General features: G+C 44.2%; 2 protein-coding genes across 8 annotated transcripts in view; both read left to right on the forward strand.

Annotated features, from left to right (window-relative positions):
* ADAM15 (ADAM metallopeptidase domain 15) overlaps positions 1-6,707 on the forward strand; it is a 31,597-nt gene extending 24,890 nt beyond the window's left edge. For 2 of the 6 annotated variants that reach the window (XM_070766555.1, XM_070766557.1), the window contains 5 exons: positions 871-976; positions 2,601-2,681; positions 2,885-2,953; positions 4,687-4,790; positions 6,148-6,707. In XM_070766555.1, coding sequence (XP_070622656.1) covers positions 871-976; positions 2,601-2,681; positions 2,885-2,953; positions 4,687-4,790; positions 6,148-6,211 — 424 coding nt within the window. In that variant the 3' untranslated portion in view covers positions 6,212-6,707. The remainder of the gene's footprint in view (positions 1-870; positions 977-2,600; positions 2,682-2,884; positions 2,954-4,686; positions 4,791-6,147) is intronic. The other 4 variants (XM_070766556.1, XM_070766558.1, XM_070766559.1 and 1 more) reach the window with 2 other exon arrangements.
* A 5,435-nt stretch (positions 6,708-12,142) lies between these two features.
* EFNA4 (ephrin A4) overlaps positions 12,143-23,870 on the forward strand; it is a 31,960-nt gene continuing 20,232 nt past the window's right edge. Inside the window, exon 1 of one of the 2 annotated variants that reach the window (XM_070766433.1) lies at positions 12,143-12,361. In XM_070766433.1, coding sequence (XP_070622534.1) covers positions 12,240-12,361 — 122 coding nt within the window. In that variant the 5' untranslated portion in view covers positions 12,143-12,239. The remainder of the gene's footprint in view (positions 12,362-23,870) is intronic. The other variant, XM_070766434.1, reaches the window with a different exon arrangement.

Genomic DNA, 23,870 nt, shown 5'->3' on the forward strand with positions numbered 1-23,870 from the left:
CTGACCAAAGATGCTAGCCAGATGAATACCTAATGAGCAGATTCTTTCCTCTTTTGTTCCTCCCCAAAAACTAAGGTGTGTCTTATAATCCGAAAAATACGGTGGTAAGTCTCCTGTAAACAAAGACGAGGAAATATGACGGAGCGAATGTAGCGCTTGGCTTTAATGTGACTACAGTGTGAGACGAGGGAAGAACGATATGTTTGCTGTGTCTAAAAATATTGGCAACAGACAGCATGAAGCCAAATACAGCAGTACCTCTAGATACGAGTTTAATTCGTTCCAGACCGGAGCTCGTATGTCGATCAGCTCGTATCTGGAACAAATGGCTTTAGACTTAGTTTTTCCCCACCGAGATAACCAGAAGCAAGGATTCTTGCGCCACCTAGTGGAAGTTTGGCTTGTATCCCGAATTTGAGCTCGGGTGTCGAACAGAAATTTCGCTCCCGTCGTGGCTCGTAACTTGGAATACTCGCATGTGGAGCAGCTCGTATCTAGAGGTACTACTGTATATTAAATTGCTTGAGTTTTTTCAGCGAAAATATGTTGAATATTGTAAATTATCGTCCCGGTGGAGTGTTCGGGGGGGGCACGTGAATTGTTTACTTCTTCCTGTGGGGGGAAAGGGCATAAAGGAAACTATTTATTATTATAAATAACTTATTTATTATAAATAACAAACAATTGAGAAGCACTGCCTTAGCCGAACCTCTTTCCACGAATCGGATCCGCAAACGGCTCGGGAGCAGGCCGCGTGGCATGGATTGCTTGCATTCGCGGCGCTTTTCGGTTTTCCAGGCGGCAGAAAGTGGTCTCCTTGGAGCGCGCCCCGAAACCGGGATTAAAATCCTCCAACCCTCGTTTCTCTAGGATCGCCCAACCGGAGCCCCGAAGTTATAGCAAAGCGCCGCCAAACCGACCTCGCCCGCCGCAGTGGAAACGCAGCACGGAGCTTCAACTTATGCCAACGTCTAAGGTAAGTGCGGGGAGGGCAAAAAAACAGGAACCCTGTTTTTTTCCCCCTTCTTCTCTCGCCCCCCCCCCAAAAAAAGCCAATATTTCTTTCCGCAGAACTGGGTTCACCCAAGGAAAGATTTTTAATTTAAGATTAAAAAGAAAAAAGAAAAACTCTGGCACCTATTTAGAGGTAGAGGTATCACAAGCAGGAAGAGGGAGATTGTGATCCCCTTATATAGAGCGCTGGTGAGACCACATTTGGAATAATACTGTGTCCAGTTCTGGAGACCTCACCTACATTGACAAAATTGAACGGGTCCAAAGACAGGCTACAAGAATGGTGGAAGGTCTGAAGCATAAAACGTATCAGGAAAGACTTCATGGACTCAATCTGTATAGTCTGGAGGACAGAAGGGAAAGGGGGGACACAATCGAAACATTTAAATATGTTAAAGGGTTAAATAAGGTTCAGGAGGGAAGTGTTTTTAATAGGAAAGTGAACACAAGAACAAGGGGACACAATCTGAAGTTAGTTGGGGGAAAGATCAAAAGCAACATGAGAAAATATTATTTGACTGAAAGAGTAGTAGATCCTTGGAACAAAGTCCCAGCAGACGTGGTTGGTCAATCCACAGGAACTGAGTGTAAACATGCCTGGGATAAACATCTATCCATTGTAAGATAAAATACAGGAAATAGTATAAGGGCAGACTAGATGGACCAGGAGGTCTTTTTCTGCCGTCAGTCTTCTATGTTCTATGTTCTATTTGCAAAATAAGAATAGCCATTATAATAAATAAAAAATGAAAGAGAAGATAAAACTTTCTTTCACACCGTTCTAGTTTCGGGGCTCACAGATTTCATATCGAGGAATCGCGGGGCTCCTGAAACGAGACCCGGATGTTAGAAAACCTCACACAGAAATAGTTTGCCAGAAATCGTTTCCGCGTGCGGAAAGAAACCGCTGAAAATCAGCGAAATCTCGCACGCGAGAGCATCTTCGCGGAGGAGAGCATCCTCATGCGATATTTCACTTGCACATACGCAGAAGCGTCAAGGGCGCGGAGATGTGCAGCGAGTCAAATCTCACACGAGAAGACTCGCGCGTGAAATTTTGCCAATTTTCGCTGGGTTTTTTTGCCTGCCCGGAAGATCAGTGAAACCTCCCGCGCGAGAGCATCTTGGCGCAAGATTTTGCTTGCTGAGCACGTGCACAAGTGAACTCTTGCGCCGACGCACGCCCACGACGATCCCAGAGGGCATCCCGGTAGCATCCGGAACCCTTTCCTGGCCCACAACACGAAGTCTTTCCCGCACCCCGTTTTGGAGGACGAGCAGAGTCGTGTCCTTTCTTCGGCTCGCCACAAACGATCTGCGAGAGCAAGCAGAGGAAACGGGGCGACGCTGGTCAAGGCCCCGGAGCTTCCCCGTAAAAATTTGGCTCCTGTGTCTCTCTGTCTGTCTTTATCTTCTCTTGCCCGTCGGTGCATGGCGCATGGCGGCCCCCAACCACGCATGGCCTCGTCCTGACTTAACCTCCAGCATGTCCGCCCGTCCACATTTAGGCCTCCATTGTCCACTCTTTCTCTTTCTTTTCTTCCCCGTCTCTCCGGGCCTCTCCTCTTTTCTGTCTCTCGCTGCAGCAGGCCATTGAGCTGGGTGCCGCGCGGCCTGAGCCCCCCTCCAAGCCGTTGCCGCCTGACCCGATCCCGAAGGATCCACAGGTAACCGAGCCGGGAGAAAAAGGAGAGGGAATTGGGGTGGGCCCTTGAGGCTGCGGCATGCACCTTGCATGGATAACGCATGAAATAATAATAATAATTCTTCTTAATAAATTGACCGTTTCTTTATTTCCTTTCTGAGGAAAATTAATCCCCCTTCAACCTTGCATGTCGTTTCTTTGCTATCTGAAACTTTTTCTGCCCAGGATTCCTCTGGGGACCGACCAGGGCCTCCTATCCGCCCGTTGCCTCCTGACCCTATTCCCAAAATTCAGGTAATGGTTTCGGCCTTGCGACCATAGAGATGAACTGAGCTGGGGGGGGGGGGCGAATGGACTCCATTTGCAAATTGAAAGGTGGGGTGGACATCCAGGATTTCTCAATCTTGGTAACTTTAAGATGGGTGGACTTCAACTCCCAGAATTCCTCAGAAACATAGTTTAAGATAGATGGACTTCAATTCTTAAAATTGATGGACTTCAATTCCTAGAATTCCTCAGCAACATAGTTTAAGATAGATGGACTTCAATTCCCAGAATTCCTCAGCCAACAGGGCTTAAGATTGATGGACTTCAATTCTTAAGATTGATGGACTTCAACTCCCAGAATTCCTCAGCAACATTGTTTAAGATAGATGGACTTCAATTCCCAGAATTCCTCAGCAACATTGTTTAAGATAGATGGACTTCAATTCCCAGAATTCCTCAGCAACATTGTTTAAGATAGATGGACTTCAATTCCCAGAATTCCTCAGCAACATTGTTTAAGATAGATGGACTTCAATTCCCAGAATTCCTCAGCCAACAGGGCTTAAGATTGATGGACTTCAACTCCCAGAATTCCTCAGCAACATTGTTTAAGATAGATGGACTTCATCTCCCAGAATTCCTCAGAAACATTGTTTAAGATAGATGGACTTCAATTCCCAGAATTCCTCAGAAACATTGTTTAAGATAGATGGACTTCAATTCCCAGAATTCCTCAGCCAACAGGGCTTAAGATTGATAGACTTCAATTCTTAAGATTGATGGACTTCAATTCCCAGAATTCCTCAGCAACATAGTTTAAGATAGATGGATTTCAATTCCCAGAATTCCCCAGCAACATAGTTTAAGATAGATGGACCTCAACTCCAAGAATTCCTCAGCAACATAGTTTAAGATAGATGGACTTCAATTCCCAGAATTCCTCACCAACATGGTTTAAGATAGATGGACTTCAATTCCCAGAATTCCTCACCAACATGGTTTAAGATAGATGGACTTCAATTCCCAGAATTCCTCAGCAATATAGTTTAAGATAGATGGACTTCAATTCCCAGAATTCCTCACCAACATGGTTTAAGATAGATGGACTTCAATTCCCAGAATTCTTCAGCAACATAGTTTAAGATAGATGGACTTCAATTCCCAGAATTCCCCAGCCAACATGGCTTAAGATAGATGGACTTCAACTCCCAGAATTCCGCAGAAACATAGTTTAAGATTGATGGACTTCAATTCTTAAGATTGATGGACTTCAATTCCTAGAATTCCTCAGCAACATAGTTTAAGATAGATGGACTTCAATTCCCAGAATTCCTCAGCAACATAGTTTAAGATAGATGGACTTCAACTCCCAGAATTCCGCAGAAACATAGTTTAAGATAGATGGACTTCATCTCCCAGAATTCCCCAGTAAGTGTGTTTCTGCTCCGAGTCCACGGAGAGGGGCGGCATACAAATCTAATAAATTATTATTTAAGACAGGTGGACTTCAACTCCCAGAATTCAATGTACCAGCTCTCCTAACTTATCCCCACCCTTCTAAAGTGGCCTCCAGCTCACAAAGCAAAAAAAACACGGTTGGGGAATTCTGGGAGTTGAAGTCCACCCTCCTTCGAATCACGAAGATTGAGAAACGTCTCTGCCCCCCCAGACTCATTTGCCCCTGGAGGGATTATTTGAATGCTGGGCCCTGTTTTGATTCAATGACTTCTGCAACGTTGGCTGTTTTTTTTAAATTCTAGTCGCCGGGCCCCACCAAGCCTCCCCCTCCCCAGAAGCCGCTGCCTCTGGATCCGCCCCATGCCACGCCCAGCTGTGACCCCCAGGTCCAGATGTTGCCATCCAGGTGAGTCTAAAGGTGGGGGGAAAAGGTATTTTGGGGTGGTTTTTGCTCTTTTTCCCCCCCTGAAAAAATAAATATTGCAACTTGCAAGTCAATATTTCTTTCCTGCAAAACCGCAGGATACTCCAAACCGTCGTAAGCGTGGGTCGGCTTCCCAAAATGCAGTCATGTGATGTCAATCCGTTTAGTGACCGAAGTCACTGAAGTAGGGAAAGCGAGTCGAATGCTTGGCTGCATAGCTACAGTTATCACAAGCAGGAAGAGGGAGATTGTGATCCCGCTGTGTAGAGCGCTGGTGAGACCCCCATTTGGAATAATACTGTGTCCAGTTCTGGAGACCTCACCTACACAAAGAGATTGATCAAATTGAACGGGTCCAAAGATGGGCTACAAAAACGGTGGAAGGTCTCAAACATAAAACTGATCAGGAAAAACTCCATGAACTCCATTTGTATAGTCTGGAGGACGGAAGGGAAAGGGGGGACATGATAATAATAATTTTAATTAATAATAATTTATTAGATTTGTATGCCGCCCCTCTCCGAAGACTCGGGGCGGCTAACAACAATAATAAAAGACAATATAACAGTGAAACAAATCTAATATTAAAAGAAAAAGATATATAAAACCCCAACAATTAAGACCATGCAACACATACATACCAAACTTAAAATATAAAAGCCTGGGGAGGATGTCTCAGTTTAAATGATAGAAGCATTTAAATATGTTAAAGGGTTAAATAAGGTTCAGGAGGGAAGTGTTTTTAATAGGAAAGTGAACACAAGAACAAGGGGACACAATCTGAAGTTAGTTGGGGGAAAGATCAAAAGCAACATGAGAAAATATTATTTCACTGAAAGAGTAGTAGATCCTTGGAACAAAGTCCCAGCAGACATGGTTGGTAAATCCACAGTAACTGAATTGAAACATGCCTGGGATAAACATAGATCCATCCTAAGATAAAATACAGGAAATAGTATAAGGGCAGACTAGATGGACCAGGAGGTCTTTCTCTGCCGTCAGATTTCTATGTTTCTAAGTCACAATGACACTGAAAAGTGACCGGTTTTCACACTTAATTGGCGTTTGTAGCTTCTCGGTAGGTCACACGATCAAAAATCAGACACTGACTCGGATTTACGACATTTGCAATGTCCCAAGTTCAGGTGATTTCCCGCTTTGGCGACCTTCAGATTCGCTTAACGGACGAGCGAGTTACCGGTAACTCCCCCGTCGCAGGGATTCGCTTAATCGCCGCGGCAAAGGAAGGTCGTACAACGGAGCAAAAATTCACTTCGTAAATGTCTCGCTTAGCGACGGAAATGGAGTCACTCCTTCTCTTTCTCGTTTTTTCTTCCAGGCCGGCTCCTCCGCCCCCTCCCACGTTGGCGGGCGCTTCCAGCGGACACACTCACGAAATATAACTTGGCTCGCTCGCACCGAGAGCGCTTAATCGTCATTTGCACAAGGCGCTTCTTGCGGAAACGACCGCCATCTTCTCCCCGTCGCTCGCTTTGGCTGTAGATTTCGCAAGAGCGCCCCGCTCCATCCGTCGCAAAGTTCGGGGCAGCGATTATGGGAGGGGGGATCGTCCGGGATGGACATCGGGTCCATTTAGAGACCAGAAGCTGGATGTCCGAAACCTGGTGAAACGGACGCCGTTTTGATCGTCTCCTGCTTTCCAAAACTCTCGTTCTGGGGGAATTCTGGGAAAAATTTGCACTAGCAAGGCGAACTCTCCGCGGAGATGCAGTTGTGGGCATGTGCAATGGGGACAACACACCTTCGTGTGTGCAAAGGGAAAGCTATAATTCTCCCAACGGAAGTAGATTTCATCGTCACTGGAATAGATCTACTCGACGGGCTGGGACGCCATCTTCCTTTTTTTTGTTTTCTTAATAAAAAACAGACAGAATTTGATTTCAGGGGCAAATTCTCTGGTTTTTGGAGCAAAGAAAGAATGGCTCAACTTATAACCCGTCCGTTTAGTGACCACGGCTCTGGAAAAAAAGTGATTTATGGCCGTTTTCCATGCTTAGCGACCATCCAAATTGAAACTCTTGGCAACTGACTTGTACAAGGCCAGTTTGCAGTGAGTCTCATTTAATAATAATAATAATAATAATAATAATAATAATAATAATAATTATTATTATTATTATTATTATTATTATTATTATTATTATTATTATTTCTATTTGTATGCCGCCCCTCTCCGAAGACTTGGGGCGGCTCAACTGGAAGCCATTCACGTCAATAAACGCGGCGAGAAAAAGTCGTGAACGTGGGCTCAAACCTGACTTAGGGCAAATGTCTTGCTTAGCAACAGACATTTGGGGCCCTGTTGTGTTCGTAAGTGTAGTGCCTCTACAGCGGTACCTCTACTTATGAACTTAATTCGTTCCCTGACCAGGTTCTTAAGTAGAAAAGTTTGCAAGAAGAAGCCATTTTTCCCATAGGAATCAATGTAAAAGCAAATAAGGTATGCGATTGGGGAAACCAGAGGGAGGGTGGAGGCCCTGTTTCCTCCCAGGAGATTCCTAGAGAGGCCCCACGGAGGCTTCTCCCCGCCTTTTTCAACCCTGTTTCCTTCTGGGAGATTCCTAGAGAGGCCCCATGAAGGCTTCTCCCTGCCTTTTCTGGCCCTGTTTCCTCCCAGGAGATTCCTAGAGAGGTCCCACGAAGGCTTCTCCCTGCCTTTTCTGGCCCTGTTTCCTCCTGGGAGATTCCTAGAGAGGCCCCACGGAGGCTTCTCCCCGTCTTTTCCAACCCTGTTTCCTCCTGGGAGATTCCTAGAGAGGCCCCACGGAGGCTTCTCCTCGCCTTTTCCAGCCCTGTTTCCCCCTGGGAGATTCCTAGAGAGGCCCCACGGAGGCTTCTCCCTGCCTTTTCTGGCCCTGTTTCCTCCCAGGAGATTCCTAGACAGGCCCCACGGAGGCTTCTCCCCATCTTTTCTGACCCTGTTTCCTCCTGGGAGATTCCTAGAGAGGCCCCACAGAGGCTTCTCCCCGCCTTTTCTGGCTCTGTTTCCTCCCAAGAGATTCCTAGAGAGGCCCCACGGAGGCTTCTCCCTGCCTTTTCCGGTTACAGTTTCGGAGGCTCGGGTTTGTAAGTGGAAAAGGGTTTTTGAGAAGAGGCAAAAAAATCTTGAACACCCGGTTCTTATCTAGAAAAGTTTGTAAGAAGAGGCGTTCGTAGGTAGAGGTACCACTGTATTGTCTCTCCCCGCCCATTCCTGCTCCTGGGATTTTGTGTCATTTGTCCACTAGATGGCGCCTCAGTCCACTTTCTCCTCTCCCCAAAGTTGCCTTTAATTTACGGTAATTTGTTTTGATTTATTCAATGGACGGAAAACGGAGCTGCCGTCACCCAAAGTTTAAGGGAAAGAAAATGCTGAAGGGCTGAAATTTTTTACAACCTGGCTTGCCGCAGTCGTTAAGCGAATTGCTGCAGTTAACTCAGTCAGACGGTCATTAAGAGAGTCTTGGCTGCTCCGGTGGTCCCAAAAGGGGGATAGCATAACCCCAGGATACTGCAGCAGTCATAAGTGTGGAAAACGGTCCTGACCGAGTCATTTTTTCAGTGTCGTCGTAACTTTGAAACGATCACTAAATGAACTGACTCTCTTTGCAGGGTAACGGAGGCATCGTCAGCCCGAAAATGGGAAGGTCTAATGAGAAATTCCAGATAAAAACATAGAAACGTAGAAGATTGACAGCTGAAAAAGACCTCCTGGTCCATCTAGTCGCCCAAGTGGGAAATCACCTGACTTTGGGACATTGCAAATGTCGTAAATCCGACTCAGTATCTGATTTTTGATCGTGTGACCCGCCGAGAAGCTACAGATGCCAATTAGGCGTTAAAATTGACCTTTCAGTGTCATTGTGACTTAGAAACAAAGAAGATTGACGGCAGAAAAAGACCTCCTGGTCCATCTAGTCTGCCCTTATACTATTCCCTGTATTTTATCTTAGGGTGGATCTGTGTTTATCCCAGGCAGGTTTAAATTCAGTTACTGTGGAATCTTCCTTCCTTCCTTCCTTCCTTCCGTCCTTCCTTCCTTCCTTCTCTTTCTTTCCCTCCATCCTTCCTCCCTCATTCATAGAAACAATGAAGATTGAAGGCAAAAAAAGACCTCCTGGTCCATCTAGTCTGCCCTTATACTATTCCCTGTATTTTATCTTAGGATGGATCTATGTTTATCCCAGGCATGTTTACATTCAGTTACTGTGGATTTATCAACCACACCTGCTGGACGTTTGTTCCAAGCATCTACTCCTCTTTCAGTCAAGTAATATTTTCTCATGTTGCTTCTGATCTTTCCCCCAACTAACTTCAGATTGTGGCCCCTTGTTCTTGGGTTCACTTTCCTATTAAAAACACTTCCCTCCTGAACCTTATTGAACCTTTTCACATATTTACGTGTTTCGATCGTGTCCCCCCTTTTCCTTCTGTCCTCCAGACTATACAGATTGAGTTCATTAAGTCTTTCCGGATACGTTTTATGCTTAAGACCTTCCACCATTTTTGTCCCCTGTCTTTGGACCCGTTCAATTTCATCAATATCTTTTTGTAGGTGAGGTCTCCAGAACTGGACACAGTAGTATTATTCCAAATGGGGTCTCACCACCGCTCTACACAGCCGGATCACAATCTCCCTCTTCCTGCTTGTTATACCTCTAGCTATGCAGCCAAGCATTCGACTCGCTTTCCCTACCACTTGACCGCACTGTCCACCCATTTGGTCAGAAATCATGACCCCTCAATCCTTCTCTTCGGAAGTTTTTGCTAACACAGAACTGCCAATACAATGACTTGCAAGCCATTCATTTAGCGATGAAAGTTAACAATGGCGCTGTTTTTTAAAAAAGCAATTCGTGGCCGTTCTTCGCCTTTACGACCATCGGAGAGTTCTCCGCAATCACAGGATCGGAATTCGGGCACTGACCGGGCGACCAGTTTGTATTTAAAAATGGTTGCATTTCGAAGTCCACCCACTACAACCTTCCCAGCTGGCAAAACCAGCCAGATTCACTCAACAAGCGTGCCAAAATAATAATAATAATAATAATAATAATAATAATAATAATAATAATAATGAAATACGAAATCCAGCATAGTGATCTCATTTGCTGTGTTGTATTGACATAATAATAATAATAATAATAATAATAATAATAATAATAATAATACTACTGGTTAGGTCCCACAGAGTTGGCCTTCTCTGGGTCCCGTCGACTAAACAATGTCGTCTGGCGGGACCCAGGGGAAGAGCCTTCTCTGTGGTGGCTCCGACCCTCTGGAACCAGCTTTCCCCAGAGATTAGGATTGCCCCCACCCTCCTTGCCTTTCAGAAACTCCTTAAAACCCACCTCTGCCGTCAGGCATGGGGGAATTGAAACATCTCCCCCTTGCCTATGTAGTTTTTGTGTATGATTTGATTGTGTGCTTGTTTTTTATATACTATTGGGGTTTCTTTTTTGGGATTTTTTAATCTAAAACAGTAATTTAGATTGCAAAATATTAGATTTGTTACTATGTTTTGTTTACCATTGTTGTGAGCCGCCCCGAGTCTGCGGAGAGGGGCGGCATATAAATCCAATAAATCTAATCTAAATCTAATAATAATAATAATAATAATTTATTAGATTTGTATGCCGCCCCTCCCCGAAAACATGAGGTTATTTTTCTCATTCATTTTAACAGGCATCTTGCTTTGACCACCTTTTTCCCCAGTTTCTTTTTTCAAACTTTTGTAAACAACAACAGGCCTCCTGATAATATCGCCAGATGTTGACCCATCAGTATGGAGATTCGGTTTCCTTCAGATAGACTGCCTTTGGAGTTGGAGGTTCTGGCCGATCCAGCTAGACAACTCCGGGCTTTGCAGGTGGCAGGTGACACCCCTGCTACTCACCTACACAGCAGGTGACACTTCTCTACATAGATTAGAAACTCTAGAAACAAACATTTATTTTCCTGCTAAATTTCTTTGCCGCCTGCCTTGTTGTTAAGGGCTACTCTAGGCTCAGTAAGTCCATCTTTTGGGCAAACGGGGTTGAGAACATAAGAGCCTAAGAAGAGCCCTGCTGAATCGGGCCAAAGCCCATCGAGTCCAGCATTCTGTGTCCCACAGTGCCCCCCCCCAATTGTCCATGGGGATCTTGAGCAGAAAGAGAAAGCAAGACCCTCCCTTTCCCCTGACCCCCCAACAAATGGGACCCAAGGGAACCCTGCCTGCCTAAACCAACAGAGAGGTGGCACCTGGACACCCATTTCAATAACCACCTATGATACACTTGATATCCTTGAGTTGGGGGTTGGACTAGAAGATCTTGAAGGTCCCTTCCAATTCTATTAGTCTCTATTCTGAGAAGGGGGTTGGACTAGATGACCTCCAAGGTCCCTTTCCAACTCTGTTATTCCGTCTTTTTGATCAAGGGGAGTTGGATTAGATGACCTCTAAGGTCCCTTCCAACTCTATTATTCTCTATTCTGAGCAGGGGGTTGGAGTAGATGACCTGCAAGGTCCCTTTCCAACTCTGTTATTCCGTCTTTTCGATCAAGGGGAGTTGGATTAGATGACCTCTAAGGTCCCTTCCAACTCTATTATTCTCTATTCTGAGCAGGGGGTTGGAGTAGATGACCTCCAAGGTCCCTTTCCAACTCTGTTCCGTCTTTTCGATCAAGGGGAGTTGGATTAGATGACCTCTAAGGTCCCTTCCAACTCTATTATTCTCTATTCTGAGCAGGGGGTTGGAGTAGATGACCTCCAAGGTCCTTTTCCAACTCTGTTATTCCGTCTTTTCGATCAAGGGGAGTTGGATTAGATGACCTCTAAGGTCCCTTCCAACTCTATTATTCTCTATTCTGAGCAGGGGGTTGGAGTAGATGACCTCCAAGGTCCCTTTCCAACTCTGTTATTGTGTCCTTTTGAGCTGGGGGTTGCTAGAAGACCTTGAAGGTCCCTTCCAGTTCTATTATTATTTATTCTCAGCAATGGGTTGGACTAGATGACCTCCAAGGTCCCTTTCCAACTCTATTATCCTGTCTTTTTGAGCTGGGGGTTAGACTAGAAGACCTCCAAAGGTCCCGCTCCATTCTGATGGATTGAAGGGAGAGCAGAAGCAGGAGGGAATGTTGGTGCCCCCCTCCCAAAAACGCCCCTCCCCTCCCTCCTCCCGGCCCTCCCCTCCCTCCCTTTTAGCCAGCCGAATGAATGGAGGCAAAGAGTTAACCTCCCCCCCCCCGCCCGCCTTTCTCCTCGCTGCGAAGTTTGGCTGAAAGTTTTGTTTTTCTTTCGGGGCTCCAGCGCGGCTCCTGATTGGCGGAGAAGTTTTTTTTGGGGGGGGGGGGAAGGCGGGGCCGAGCTTCTTCCCTCCCCCCTCCCGCCGCGACTCCTCCGGCCGCCGCCAACGCTGCGCCCCCCTTTTTTCCCCTCCCGTCGGAGCGATGCGCCCCATTGAGGCGCTGCTGGTGCCTTGGGGGCTCTGCCTCTTTGGGGGCGCCCTCCTGGGCCGGCAGCCGGTGCGGGGCCTCCGCCACAGCGTCTACTGGAACGCCAGCAACCCCAGGTAGGGGAAAGGGTTCCTTCGCCCATCCGCCACTGCCAGGGCTCGGGAATGGCCAGCACCCCCCCTCTCCCCAAAACCTTCCTTCCTTTCCTCTTCCCCCCAAGTCCTCTTTTTCCTTCTTTCCTACCTTTCCTTCCTTCCTTTCTTCTCCCCAATTCTTCCTTCCCTCCTTCCTCCCTCTAATCCTTGCTTCCTTCTTTTCCAGCACCCGTTCCTTTTTTTTTCTTCCTTCCCTCTTGCCTTCCTTCCCCCTCTAACCCATCCTTCCCTTCCTTCCTTCCATCTCCCCCTCTAACCTTCCCCCCTTCTTTCCCTCCCTTCTTCTCCCCCTCTAATACTTCCTTCCTTCTTTCCCTCCCTCCCTCCTTCCTTTCCTCCCTTCCCTCCCTTCCTTCCTTCTCCACTTCTAACCATCCCCCCTTCTTTCCCTCTCTCCTTCTCCCCCTGTAATCCTTCCTTCTTTCCCTCCCTCCTTCCCTTCTTTCCTTCCCTCCTCCCCTTCCAATCCTTCCTTCTTTTCCATCTCCCTATCTTTTTCTTCTTCCTCCCCTCTTGCTTTCCTCCTTTCCCCCTCCAACCTTCCTTCCTTCCCTTCCTCTCTCTCTCTCTGTGAAACCCCCCCCCTTTGCCCCCTCAGCCCTTTACAAGCTCTTCCACCCCAGAGGGGCCTCTCCCTCACAACGCTCCCACCTCACCCCAATATCCCCAAAACGCCCCTCCCTCCTTTCCAAAATCCCCGGGCGCCTTTTGTCCGAGGGCAGGAAGAAAACCCTGGGGGGGGGAACCCTTTATCTCCCCGCCACCCACCCTACCAAAAAAGGGGGGACCCCTCCCAACTCAATCCTTCCAACCCCCAAATTTCTTTCCAAGACCCCCCACCCGCCTCCCTCCTTTTCAAACTTTCTGAAAACTTTTGCGGGAGGGAAGGAAGGAGTTAAAGGCGGGGGCGGGGGTCGCGGGGAGATGGGGGGCGAGGGGCGGGGGGGGGGCTTCGGCTGTGCCCGGCTTCCATGTTGCCGCGCTCAGCATCTTCTTTGTTCCCGGGCCGCTCAGGTGCCCGCGGCTTTCCAAGCCCCCTCCCCTCCTTTCTCTTCCCTCCGTTTGGAAGTTGGCCTTTTCCCTTTGGTCTCTCCTAAGGGGAGGGGGCCAGCCTATTCCCCCCTCCCTTGCTTTGCCCTGGGGAAGGGGGGCCAAAACCACCCCCACCTCTGGCATTTTGAGCTGAGACAGGCCTGGATATTTTTTTGGGGAGTGGGGGCTGAGATTCATCTTTTATAATTTTGGGGAGGGGGAAGGTTAAGCAGGTTGCTGTTTGATACACACACACACACACACACACACACACTTCTCTTTGCAAAATGTGCATTTTTCTCCCCCCCAATAATTGAGGCTAGGTGGTTGTCTTTTTACTTTCTTTTATTCTTCTTTTCTTCTTTCATTCTTTCATTCATTCTTCTTATTTCTCCTTCCTTTAGATACCTGTTTTCTTCTCCCCATCTTGTTTTTCTGGCTATTATTTCTGTGGTGGTCTCCAGGGTTTTTTTTTTTAATTAACCAATTGGCTGGTTCTTTTCTCCTTCTTTTCTTCTTTCATTCATTCTTCTTATTTCTCCTTCCTTTAGATACCTGTTTTCTTCTCACCATCTTGTTTTTCTAGCTATTATTTCTGTGGTGGTCTCCAGGTGTTTTTTTTAATTAACCAATTGGCTGGTTCTTTTCTCCTTCTTTTCTTCTTTCATTCTTTCATTCAGCCTTCTTATTTCTCCTTTAGATAACCTGTTTTCTTCCCCCCATCTTGTTTTTCTAGCTATTATTTCTGTGTTTGTCTCCAGGTTTTTTTTTTAATTAACCAATTGGCTGGTTCTTTTCTCCTTCTTTTCTTCTTTCATTCTTTCATTCATTCTTCTTATTTCTCCTTCCTTTAGATACCTGTTTTCTTCTTCCCATCTTGTTTTTCTAGCTATTATTTCTGTGTTTGTCTCCAGGTGTTTTTTTTTAATTAACCAATTGGCTGGTTCTTTTCTCCTTCTTTTCTTCTTTCATTCTTTCATTCATTCTTCTTATTTCTCCTTCCTTTAGATACCTGTTTTCTTCTCACCATCTTGTTTTTCTAGCTATTATTTCTGTGGTGGTCTCCAGGTGTTTTTTTTAATTAACCAATTGGCTGGTTCTTTTCTCCTTCTTCTTTCATTCTTTCATTCATTCTTCTTATTTCTCCTTCCTTTAGATACCTGTTTTCTTCTTCCCATCTTGTTTTTCTAGCTATTATTTCTGTGTTTGTCTCCAGGTGTTTATTTTAATTAACCAATTGGCTGGTTCTTTTCTCCTTCTTTTCTTCTTTCATTCTTTCATTCATTCTTCTTATTTCTCCTTCCTTTAGATACCTGTTTTCTTCCCCCCATCTTGTATTTCTGGCTATTATTTCTGTGTTTGTCTCCAGGTGTTTTTTTTAATTAACCAATTGGCTGGTTCTTTTCTCCTTCTTTTCTTCTTTCATTCTTTCATTCATTCTTCTTATTTCTCCTTCCTTTAGATACCTGTTTTCTTCCCCCCATCTTGTATTTCTGGCTATTATTTCTGTGTTTGTCTCCAGGTGTTTTTTTTAATTAACCAATTGGCTGGTTCTTTTCTCCTTCTTTTCTTCTTTCATTCTTTCATTCATTCTTCTTATTTCTCCTTCCTTTAGATACCTGTTTTCTTCTCACCATCTTGTTTTTCTAGCTATTATTTCTGTGTTTGTCTCCAGGGTTTTTTTTAATTAACCAATTGGCTGGTTCTTTTCTCCTTCTTTTCTTCTTTCATTCTTTCATTCATTCTTCTTATTTCTCCTTCCTTTAGATACCTGTTTTCTTCCCCCCATCTTGTTTTTCTGGCTATTATTTCTGTAGTGGTCTTCTGTTTCTTCTTCCTAACCAGTTGGCTGGTTCCTTTATTCTTCTTTTATTCTTTCATCCTTTCCTTCAGTCTTCTTATTTCTCCTTCCTTTTAGATACCTGTTTTCTTCCCCCCATCTTGTTTTTCTGGCTATTATTTCTTTGGTGGTCACCTGTTTCTTGTTACTAACCAGTTGGCTGGTTAGTAGTTCTAGTTAGTTAGTTCTTTTATTCTTCTTTTTTTCTTCTTCCATTCTTCTCTTCTTCTTTTTTCATTCTTATTATTTATTTCTCCTTCCTCTGATACCCATTCCCCCCCCCCCATCTTGTTTTTCTAGCAATTATTTCCGTTCAGTGTCCTCCTTTTTGTGAAGAAAAGGGGACACAATCTGAAGTCAGTTGGGGGAAAGATCAAAAGCAAACACGAGAAAATATTATTTCACTGAAAGAGTAGTAGATGCTTGGAACAAACTCCCAGCAGACGTGGTTGGTAAATCCACAGGAACTGAATTTAAACATGCCTGGGATAAACATAGATCCATCGTAAGATTAAAAAATACAGGAAATAGTATAAGGGCAGATTAGATGGACCATGAGGTCTTTTTCTGCGGTCAGTCTTCTATGCTTCTATGTTTCTAAAAGTATTTCCTGGACACCTTTTTGAAGCCAGTGATTGCATTCCTTCTAACAAACCAGGATAAGTTCCTGAAGCTGGCTGCAGAGGTTGCATTTAACCAGCTTCCCCACCCCATCCTGGCTTATGTAATTGAAAAAGATAATAACAATCCAGGTTTCTTGTCTCTGAACAAACCCAGGTTTACTTGCAGGACCAAAAAAGAAAAAAGAAAAAATGCTTAAAAGTTAGCAAAAGTGGAGAAAAACAAAATGTTTTTGTTTTTCCACAATTCTTTCTCAGCAAAATTTTTGAAACAAGAGAGAAGAGAGAGAGAGAAGGACTCCTATTATACACTGCTCAAAAAAAATAATAAAGGGGTCATTTAAACAACAGAATATAACTCCAAGTTAAATCAAACTTCTGTGAAATCCAACTGTCCACTTAGGAAGCAACACTGATTGACAATCAATTTCACCTGCTGTTGGGCATCTTCAACTTTGTACAGAACAAATATTCCATGAGAATATTTCATTTATTCAGATCTAGGATGGGTTATTTGACTTTTCCCTTTATTTTTCTGAGCAGTGTGTGTGTGTATATATATATATATATATATATATGTATATGTATATGTATATATGTATGTGCATATATCTATATATCTACACTGCTCAAAAAAAAAATAAAGGGAACACTTAAACAACAGAATATAACTCCAAGTAAATCAAACTTCTGTGAAATCCAACTGTCCACTTAGGAAGCAACACTGATTGACAGTCAATTTCACAGGCTGCTGTGCACATTCAACTTTGTACAGAACAAATATTCCATGAGAATATTTCATTTATTCAGATCTAGGATGGGTTATTTGACTGTTCCCTTTATTTTTCTGAGCAATATATGTATGTATGTATGTATGTATGTATGTATGTATGTATGTATGTATATATGTATGTGCATATATCTATATATCTAGACTGCTCAAAAAAAAATAAAGGGAACACTTAAACAACAGAATATAACTCCAAGTAAATCAAACTGTCCCCTTAGGAAGCAACACTGATTGACAATCAATTTCTCCTGCTGTTGTGCATCTTCAACTTTGTACAGAATAAAGTATTCAATGAGAATATTTCATTAATTTTTTTGAGCAGTGTATATAAAACATCAAAAAGATTTTTGGGGTCACTTGAAGGCTGAACTGGACGGCCAACATCTGTAGCAAAAGGCTACAGATGTTTAACTTCAAGTAGCCCTCGCCTTGCAGTGACAGTTTGAGCCCAAGATTTATACCGCTAAGCAAGGCCTTTCTCAAGGGCATTTTGACTCGCTCTACGACCCCCCTTTTCTTGCCATGGTCGTTAAGCGAATCACCGCCGTGGTGGAAATGAGTCCCACGGCGGCTCAGCAAATCTGGCTCCCCACATAACATGCGTTGCCAAGCTGTTGTCACTTTGGTCACTTTAAACGAACTTCTTGTAAATCAAGAATTATTATTATTATTATTATTATTATTATTATTATTATTAATTAGATTTGTATGCCGCCCCCTCCGAAGACTCGGGGTAGCTCACAATAACAAAAACAAATCCAAAATTAAAACAGTTTAAAACCCATTAATATAAAAACAGTCATACATCTCATAAATTTCCCCATGCCTGACGACAAAAGTGAGTTTTAAGGAGTTTGCGAAAGGCAAGGAGGGTGGGGGCAGTCCTAATCTCCGGGGGGGGGGGAGTTGATTCCAGAGGGCCGGGGCCGCCACAGAGAAGGCTCTTCCCCTGGGTCCCGCTAGACGACATTGTTTCGTCGACAGGACCCGGTGAAGGGCCAACTCTGTGGGACCTAATCGGTCGCTGGGATTCATGCGGCAGACGGCAGTCGCAGAGATATTATCGGTACTCTGGGTGGGAATTTGATCCTGGGCTATAAAACGTTAATATTTTTCTTATCCCCTCCTTTATACACGCACACACTTCAGAAAGCCTCCACCTGGGTGGTTGGTGGAAGGAGGTGTGCTTGTGTGTCGAAAAAAGTTGCGTTCCTGGGAGATCAGACTACATTCCAGCTTGTTTTTTTTCCCTGTGCTCAGCAGCGTGGGAGAACTCGGTTGGCAGCAAATTTGAGGCCTGGTTTAAACCCACACCAGAAGGGCTGTGGGAAGAGCTAGCCAGCCACTCCCGCTACCTCTTTAGGGAGGGGTTCACAGGTTTGTTTTTAAAAAAAAAAAAAAAAAAACACCTCCCAAACAATTTTGTTCCCATTGCACAATGTCGGGCCTTTTCCCCGCATGGAGAAATCTACTCTCTCAGGGAGGCAGGCGGCTTCCACTCGTGCCTTTTCCTTGCAAAATCAGCATGCTTGATAGATTTGGTTTAGGGGACTGTATATAACAGTGTTTTTCAACCAGTGTGCCGTGGCACACTAGTGTGCCGTGAGACATGGTCAGGTGTGCCGCGAAGCTCAGAGAGAAAGAAAGCAAGAGAGAGAAAAAGCAAGAGAAAAAGAAAGCAAGAGAGAGAGAAAGCAAGAGAGAAAGAAAGCAAGAGAGAGAGAGAAAGAAAGCAAGGGAGAGAAAGAGCGAGCGAGAGAGAAAGAAAGCAAGAGGGAGAAAGAGTGAGAGAGAGAGAAAGAGAACAAGAGAAAGAGAAAGCAAGAGAGAGAGAGAAAGCAAGAGAGAGAGAAAGCAAGCAAGAGAGAAAGAGAACAAGAGAAAGAAAGCAAGAGAGAGAGAGAAAGAGAGGGAGAAATAAAGCAAGAGAGAGGGAGGGAAGGAGAGAGAGAGAAAGACATAGAGGGACGTAGGGAGAGAGAGAGAAAGAGAGCAAAAAAGAGAGGAAGGAAGGGAGAGAAAGAGGGAGGGAGAAAGAAATAGAGCGAAGGGGGGAAGGAAGAGAGAGAAAGAATTTTTTTGTCCAAACTTTTTTTAGCCCACCCACCCACCCACTCCATGTGCCCCAGGGTTTCGTAAATGTAAAAAATGTGCCACCGCTCAAAAAAGGTTGAAAATCACTGGTATATAATATACAGTGATACCTTGTCTTACAAACTTAATTGGTTCCGGGACGAGGTTCTTAAGGTGAAAAGTTTGTAAGAGGAAACAATGTTTTCCATAGGAATCAATGGAAAAGCGATTAATGCGCGCAAGCCCAAAATTCACCCCTTTTGCCAGCCGAAGCGCCCGTTTTTGCACTGCTGGGATTCCCACAAGGCTCCCCTCCATGGGAAACCCCACCTCCGGACTTCTGTGTTTTTGCGATGCTGCAGGGGAATCCCAGCATCGCAAAAACAGGCGCTTCACTGGCAACGGAAGTCCGGAGGTGGGGTTTCCCAGCGAAGGGAGCATCAGTGAAATCGCAGCATCGCAAAAACACCAAAGTCCTCGAAACCCCACCTCCGGACCTCTTGTGTTTTTGTGACGGTGCAATTTCACTGAGGCTCCCCTCTCTGGGAAACCCCACCTCTGGACTTGCGTTGCCAGCGAAGTGCCTGTTTTTGTGCTGCTGGGATTCCCCTGCAGCATCATAAAAACACGGAAGTCCGGAGGTGGGGTTTCCCATGGAGGGGAGCCTCGGGGGAATCCCAGCAGTGCAAAAACGGGCACTTCGCTGGCAACGGAAGTCCGGAGGGGGGGGCATCCAAGTGGTGGCGGTGGGTTTGTAAGGTGAAAATAGTTTGTAAGAAGAGGCAAAAAAATCTTAAACCCTGGGTTTGTATCTCGAAAAGTTTGTAAGATGAGGCATCACTGTATGTGCAGCTTGCAAAGAAAAAAAAAATGAGAACGTTGGCTTTCTCCCCTGAGATGCTAGATTTCTAAGTGCGGGGAAGGGGCGGACAATTTTGCAACAGGGTGAAAATACACGACTTGGGTTTTTATTTTATAAAGTTTATTTAATTTTTCCAATGCAATAAAAAAAAGAAAGAAATCTCATTCTATACATGCAGATCATTACCCGTTTCTATTTCAGTATACAAATATTCTATTTCTAATTGATTAAATTCACCATTGAACAGACAAATAGGAGAATAAATCGATATTGTCTTGTTAAATGTAAATATTTGTTTGTTGTTATCTAAATTTGTACGGGTCTTTTATCGTTTCTTTGGGTTATTCTATTATGAATCCAGTTAATAATAATTAATAATAATTTATTGGATTTGTATGCCGCCCCTCTCCGCAGACTCGGGGCGGCTAACAACAATAATAAACACAACATGTACAATCCAATAATAAAAACAACTAAAAACCCCTATTATAAAACCAAACATACCATGCATGACTTGTAATGGTGTAGTGGGAAGAGCTATCTCAACTCCCCCATGCCTGGCGGTATAAATGAGTCTTGAGTAGTTTACGAAAGACAGGGAGGGTGGGGGCAGTTCTAATCTCCATGGGGAGTTGGTTCCAGAGGGCTGGGGCCGCCACAGAGAAGGCTCTTCCCCTGGGGCCCGCCAAACGACATTGTTTAGTCGACGAGACCCGGAGAAGGCCAACTCTGTGGGACCTTATCGGTCGCTGGGATTCGTGCGGTAGCAGGCGGTTCCGGAGGTAATCTGGCCCAATGCCATGTAGGGCTTTAAAGGTCATGACCAACACTTTGAATTGTGACCGGAAACTGATCGGCAGCCAGTGCAGGCCACAGAGTGTTGCAGAAACGTGGGCGAATCTTGGAAGCCCCACGATAGCTCTTGCGGCTGCGTTCTGCACGATCTGAAGTTTCCGAACACTTTTCAGAGGTAGCCCCATGTAGAGAGTGTTGCAGTAATCGAATACACGTCTTGGGGTTTTTATTTTAATTTTTTTAAGTTTATTTACGGTAATTTTTCCAATGCAAAAAAAAAGAAAGAAATCTCATTGTATACATGCAGATCATTACCCGTTTCTATTTCAGTATACAAATATTCTATTTCTAATTGATTACATTCGCCATTAAAAAGATAAATAGGAGAGTAAATCGATATTGTCTTGTTAAACGTAAATATTTGTTTGTTGTTATTATCTAAATTTATATGGGTCTTTTATCGTTTCTTTGGGTTATTCTATCCTGAATCCAGTTGTACCATCTATCCCATGGTTTGTATGTTTCATCAATGTTCATACCGGGGTTTTTTTATTTTATTTAGGTTTTATTTTTTAATTTAGGCACATGGATTTGTCACTCAAAGCAGCTTGTGAATCGAATGCAAACTTTAAAACTTTAGAATGTAAGCCCGAAGGAGGACACAAATGTTTAAATCAGAAACATGGTTCAAAATGATACAACAGGAACATTAAAAGCAGGCGGAATTAAAATGGAAACAGGGTTCCAAACCACAGAAAAGAGACATTTGAATAAAAACCATGGCAAGGGCTTGCAAATATTAAAATGGAAACATGGTTCCCGACAAACAGAACAGCCAAGTTAAAACTACATTGTTATCGGATGTAACAAAAAAATAAATAAATTGGGGAACAATGTTATTTTTCCTTTCCAGAAAACAATAACCAGTAAAAACTCCCTTTTTTCAGTTTGAACGTCTGTGGCCAAACAGCAATTTTATTCATTCCTTCCATCTCTGCAACGATGCCACGATCCTAAGTTTAATTACAATTGTTTTCCCCATATTTTTCTTTTTAAAGAAAGCCTGCCAGGGTTAGCTTGGAAATGCAAAAAAAAATGCAGAAAATCTTGGCAATATCGCACTGCAAAGTTTACAAGCCCTGTTTTATAATTCTGATCCATTATTTCCCCCTCCGTCCAAAGTGGAATCCTAAGAAATATTCTTACACCAACACTCCGCAGTCTGCATTGGTTGCTGATCAATTTCCGGTCACAATTCAAAGTGTTGATTATGACCTATAAAGCCCTTCATGGCATCGGACCAGAATATCTCCGGGACCGCCTTCTGCCACACGAATCCCAGCGACCGGTTAGGTCCCACAGAGTTGGCCTTCTCCTGGTCCCGTCGACTAAGCAATGTCGTTTGGTGGGACCCAGGAGAAGAGCCTTCTCTGTGGCGGCCCCGGCCCTCTGGAACCAGCTCCACCCAGATATTAGAGTTGCCCCCACCCTCCTTGCCTTTCGCAAGCTCCTTAAAACCCACCTCTGTCGTCAGGCATGGGGGAATTGAAATTTTCCCTTCCCCCTAGGCTTATAGAATTTATACATGGTATGCTTGTATGTATGATTGGTTCTTTAAATTGGGGTTTTTAAGATTGTCTTTTAATATTAGATTTGTTCACATTGTCTTTTTTATTGTTGTTCGCCGCCCCGAGTCTTCGGAGAGGGGCGGCATACAAATCTAATAAATACAAATACAAATTCTTGCACCCCAAAACTGGGAATGCATGAGAAAAAGGCCAAAAAATTTTACATGTGGTTTTTCTGCTCAACAAAAGGGCGCCCCGTTTTTTTCAGTCGGTTTATTTGCCATCAAGCGCAATGTGACTTTGAGACGGCTGGGAATCTGGTTTTAGAGCTTGCAGGAAAAGGATGGAAAGTGACATTTGTAGAGAGGAGGGGGGTGCCCCATCCTTCCTGCTCTGGATTTGCAAAGGAGCATCAGAAATCAACTTTCCAGCTTTGGAAAGTCTGCTGTTGCCACCCACAAACTTTTCCACCTTCTTGAATATGTCAGTTGCCAAGGAAAATGGATGGGGTGCATTTAAGAAGCTTAGAACTACGACGCCTTAAACATGATTTATTTATTTTATTTATTTATTGGATTTGTATGCCGCCCCTCTCCGTAGACTCTTAAGTACTGCCCACACGATCATATGTTGCAATGTCCTGCCTGTCAAAGACTACTTCAGCTTCAACCACAACAACACAAGAGCACACAACAGATTCAAGCTTAACATGAACCGCTCCAAACCTGACTGTAAAAAAAAATGACTTTAGTCATCGGGTTGTCGAAGCGTGGAACTCATTACCGGACTCCGTAGTGTCATCCCCTCACCCCCAACACTTTACCCTTAGACCGTCCACAGTTGACCTCTCCAGATTCCTAAGAGGTCAGTAAGGGGCGTCCATAAGCGCACTAGAGTGCCTTCCGTCCCCTGTCCTATAGTCTCTCCTATATCTCGTATTTCTTAGAAACATAGAAACATAGAAGACTGACGGCAGAAAAAGACCTCATGGTCCATCTAGTCTGCCCTTATACTATTTCCTGTATTTTATCTTACAATGGATATATGTTTATCCCAGGCATGTTTAAATTCAGTTACTGTGGATTTACCAACCACGTCTGCTGGAAGTTTGTTCCAAGGATCTACTACTCTTTCAGTAAAATAATATTTTCTCATGTTGCCTTTGATCATTCCCCCAACTAACTTCAGATTGTGTCCCCTTGTTCTTGTGTTCACTTTCCTATTAAAAACACTTCCCTCCTGGACCTTATTTAACCCTTTAACATATTTAAATGTTTCGATCATGTCCCCCCTTTTCCTTCTGTCCTCCAGACTATACAGATTTCTTCTCTGCTATATCCTCTATAACCTTCATTGTGTATTATTGTGTACTAGACAAAATAAATAAATAAAAAATAAAAAAAAATAAACTTTTTTGGGGGGAATAATCAATATTTGACACTGTCCACTTGGATTCCAGATTTGGGGGTGCTCTTCCCCAGTCTGGCTCCAGAAATGTGAGGCTCAAACTTTTAATCTCAGCAAATCTGACGTGCAGCGAATCCCAAATAAATAAATTATTTATTTATTTATTGGATTTGTATGCCGCCCCTCTCCGCAGACTCGGGGCGGCTAACAACAGCAATAAAACAGCATATAATAATAATCCAATACTAAAACAGTTAAAAACCCTTATTATAAAACCAAACATACGTACAGACATACCATGCATAAAATTGTAAAGGCCCAGGGGGAAAGAGGATCTCAATTCCCCCATGTGGGTTTTAAGCAGCTTACGAAAGGCAAGGAGGGTGGGGGCAATTCTAATCTCTGGGGGGAGTTGGTTCCAGAGGGCCGGGGCCGTCACAGAGAAGGCTCTTCCCCTGGGTCCAGCCAAGTGACATTGTTTAG

This window comes from Erythrolamprus reginae, chromosome 13 (assembly GCF_031021105.1).
Source record: "Erythrolamprus reginae isolate rEryReg1 chromosome 13, rEryReg1.hap1, whole genome shotgun sequence".
NCBI lineage: Eukaryota > Metazoa > Chordata > Lepidosauria > Squamata > Dipsadidae > Erythrolamprus > Erythrolamprus reginae.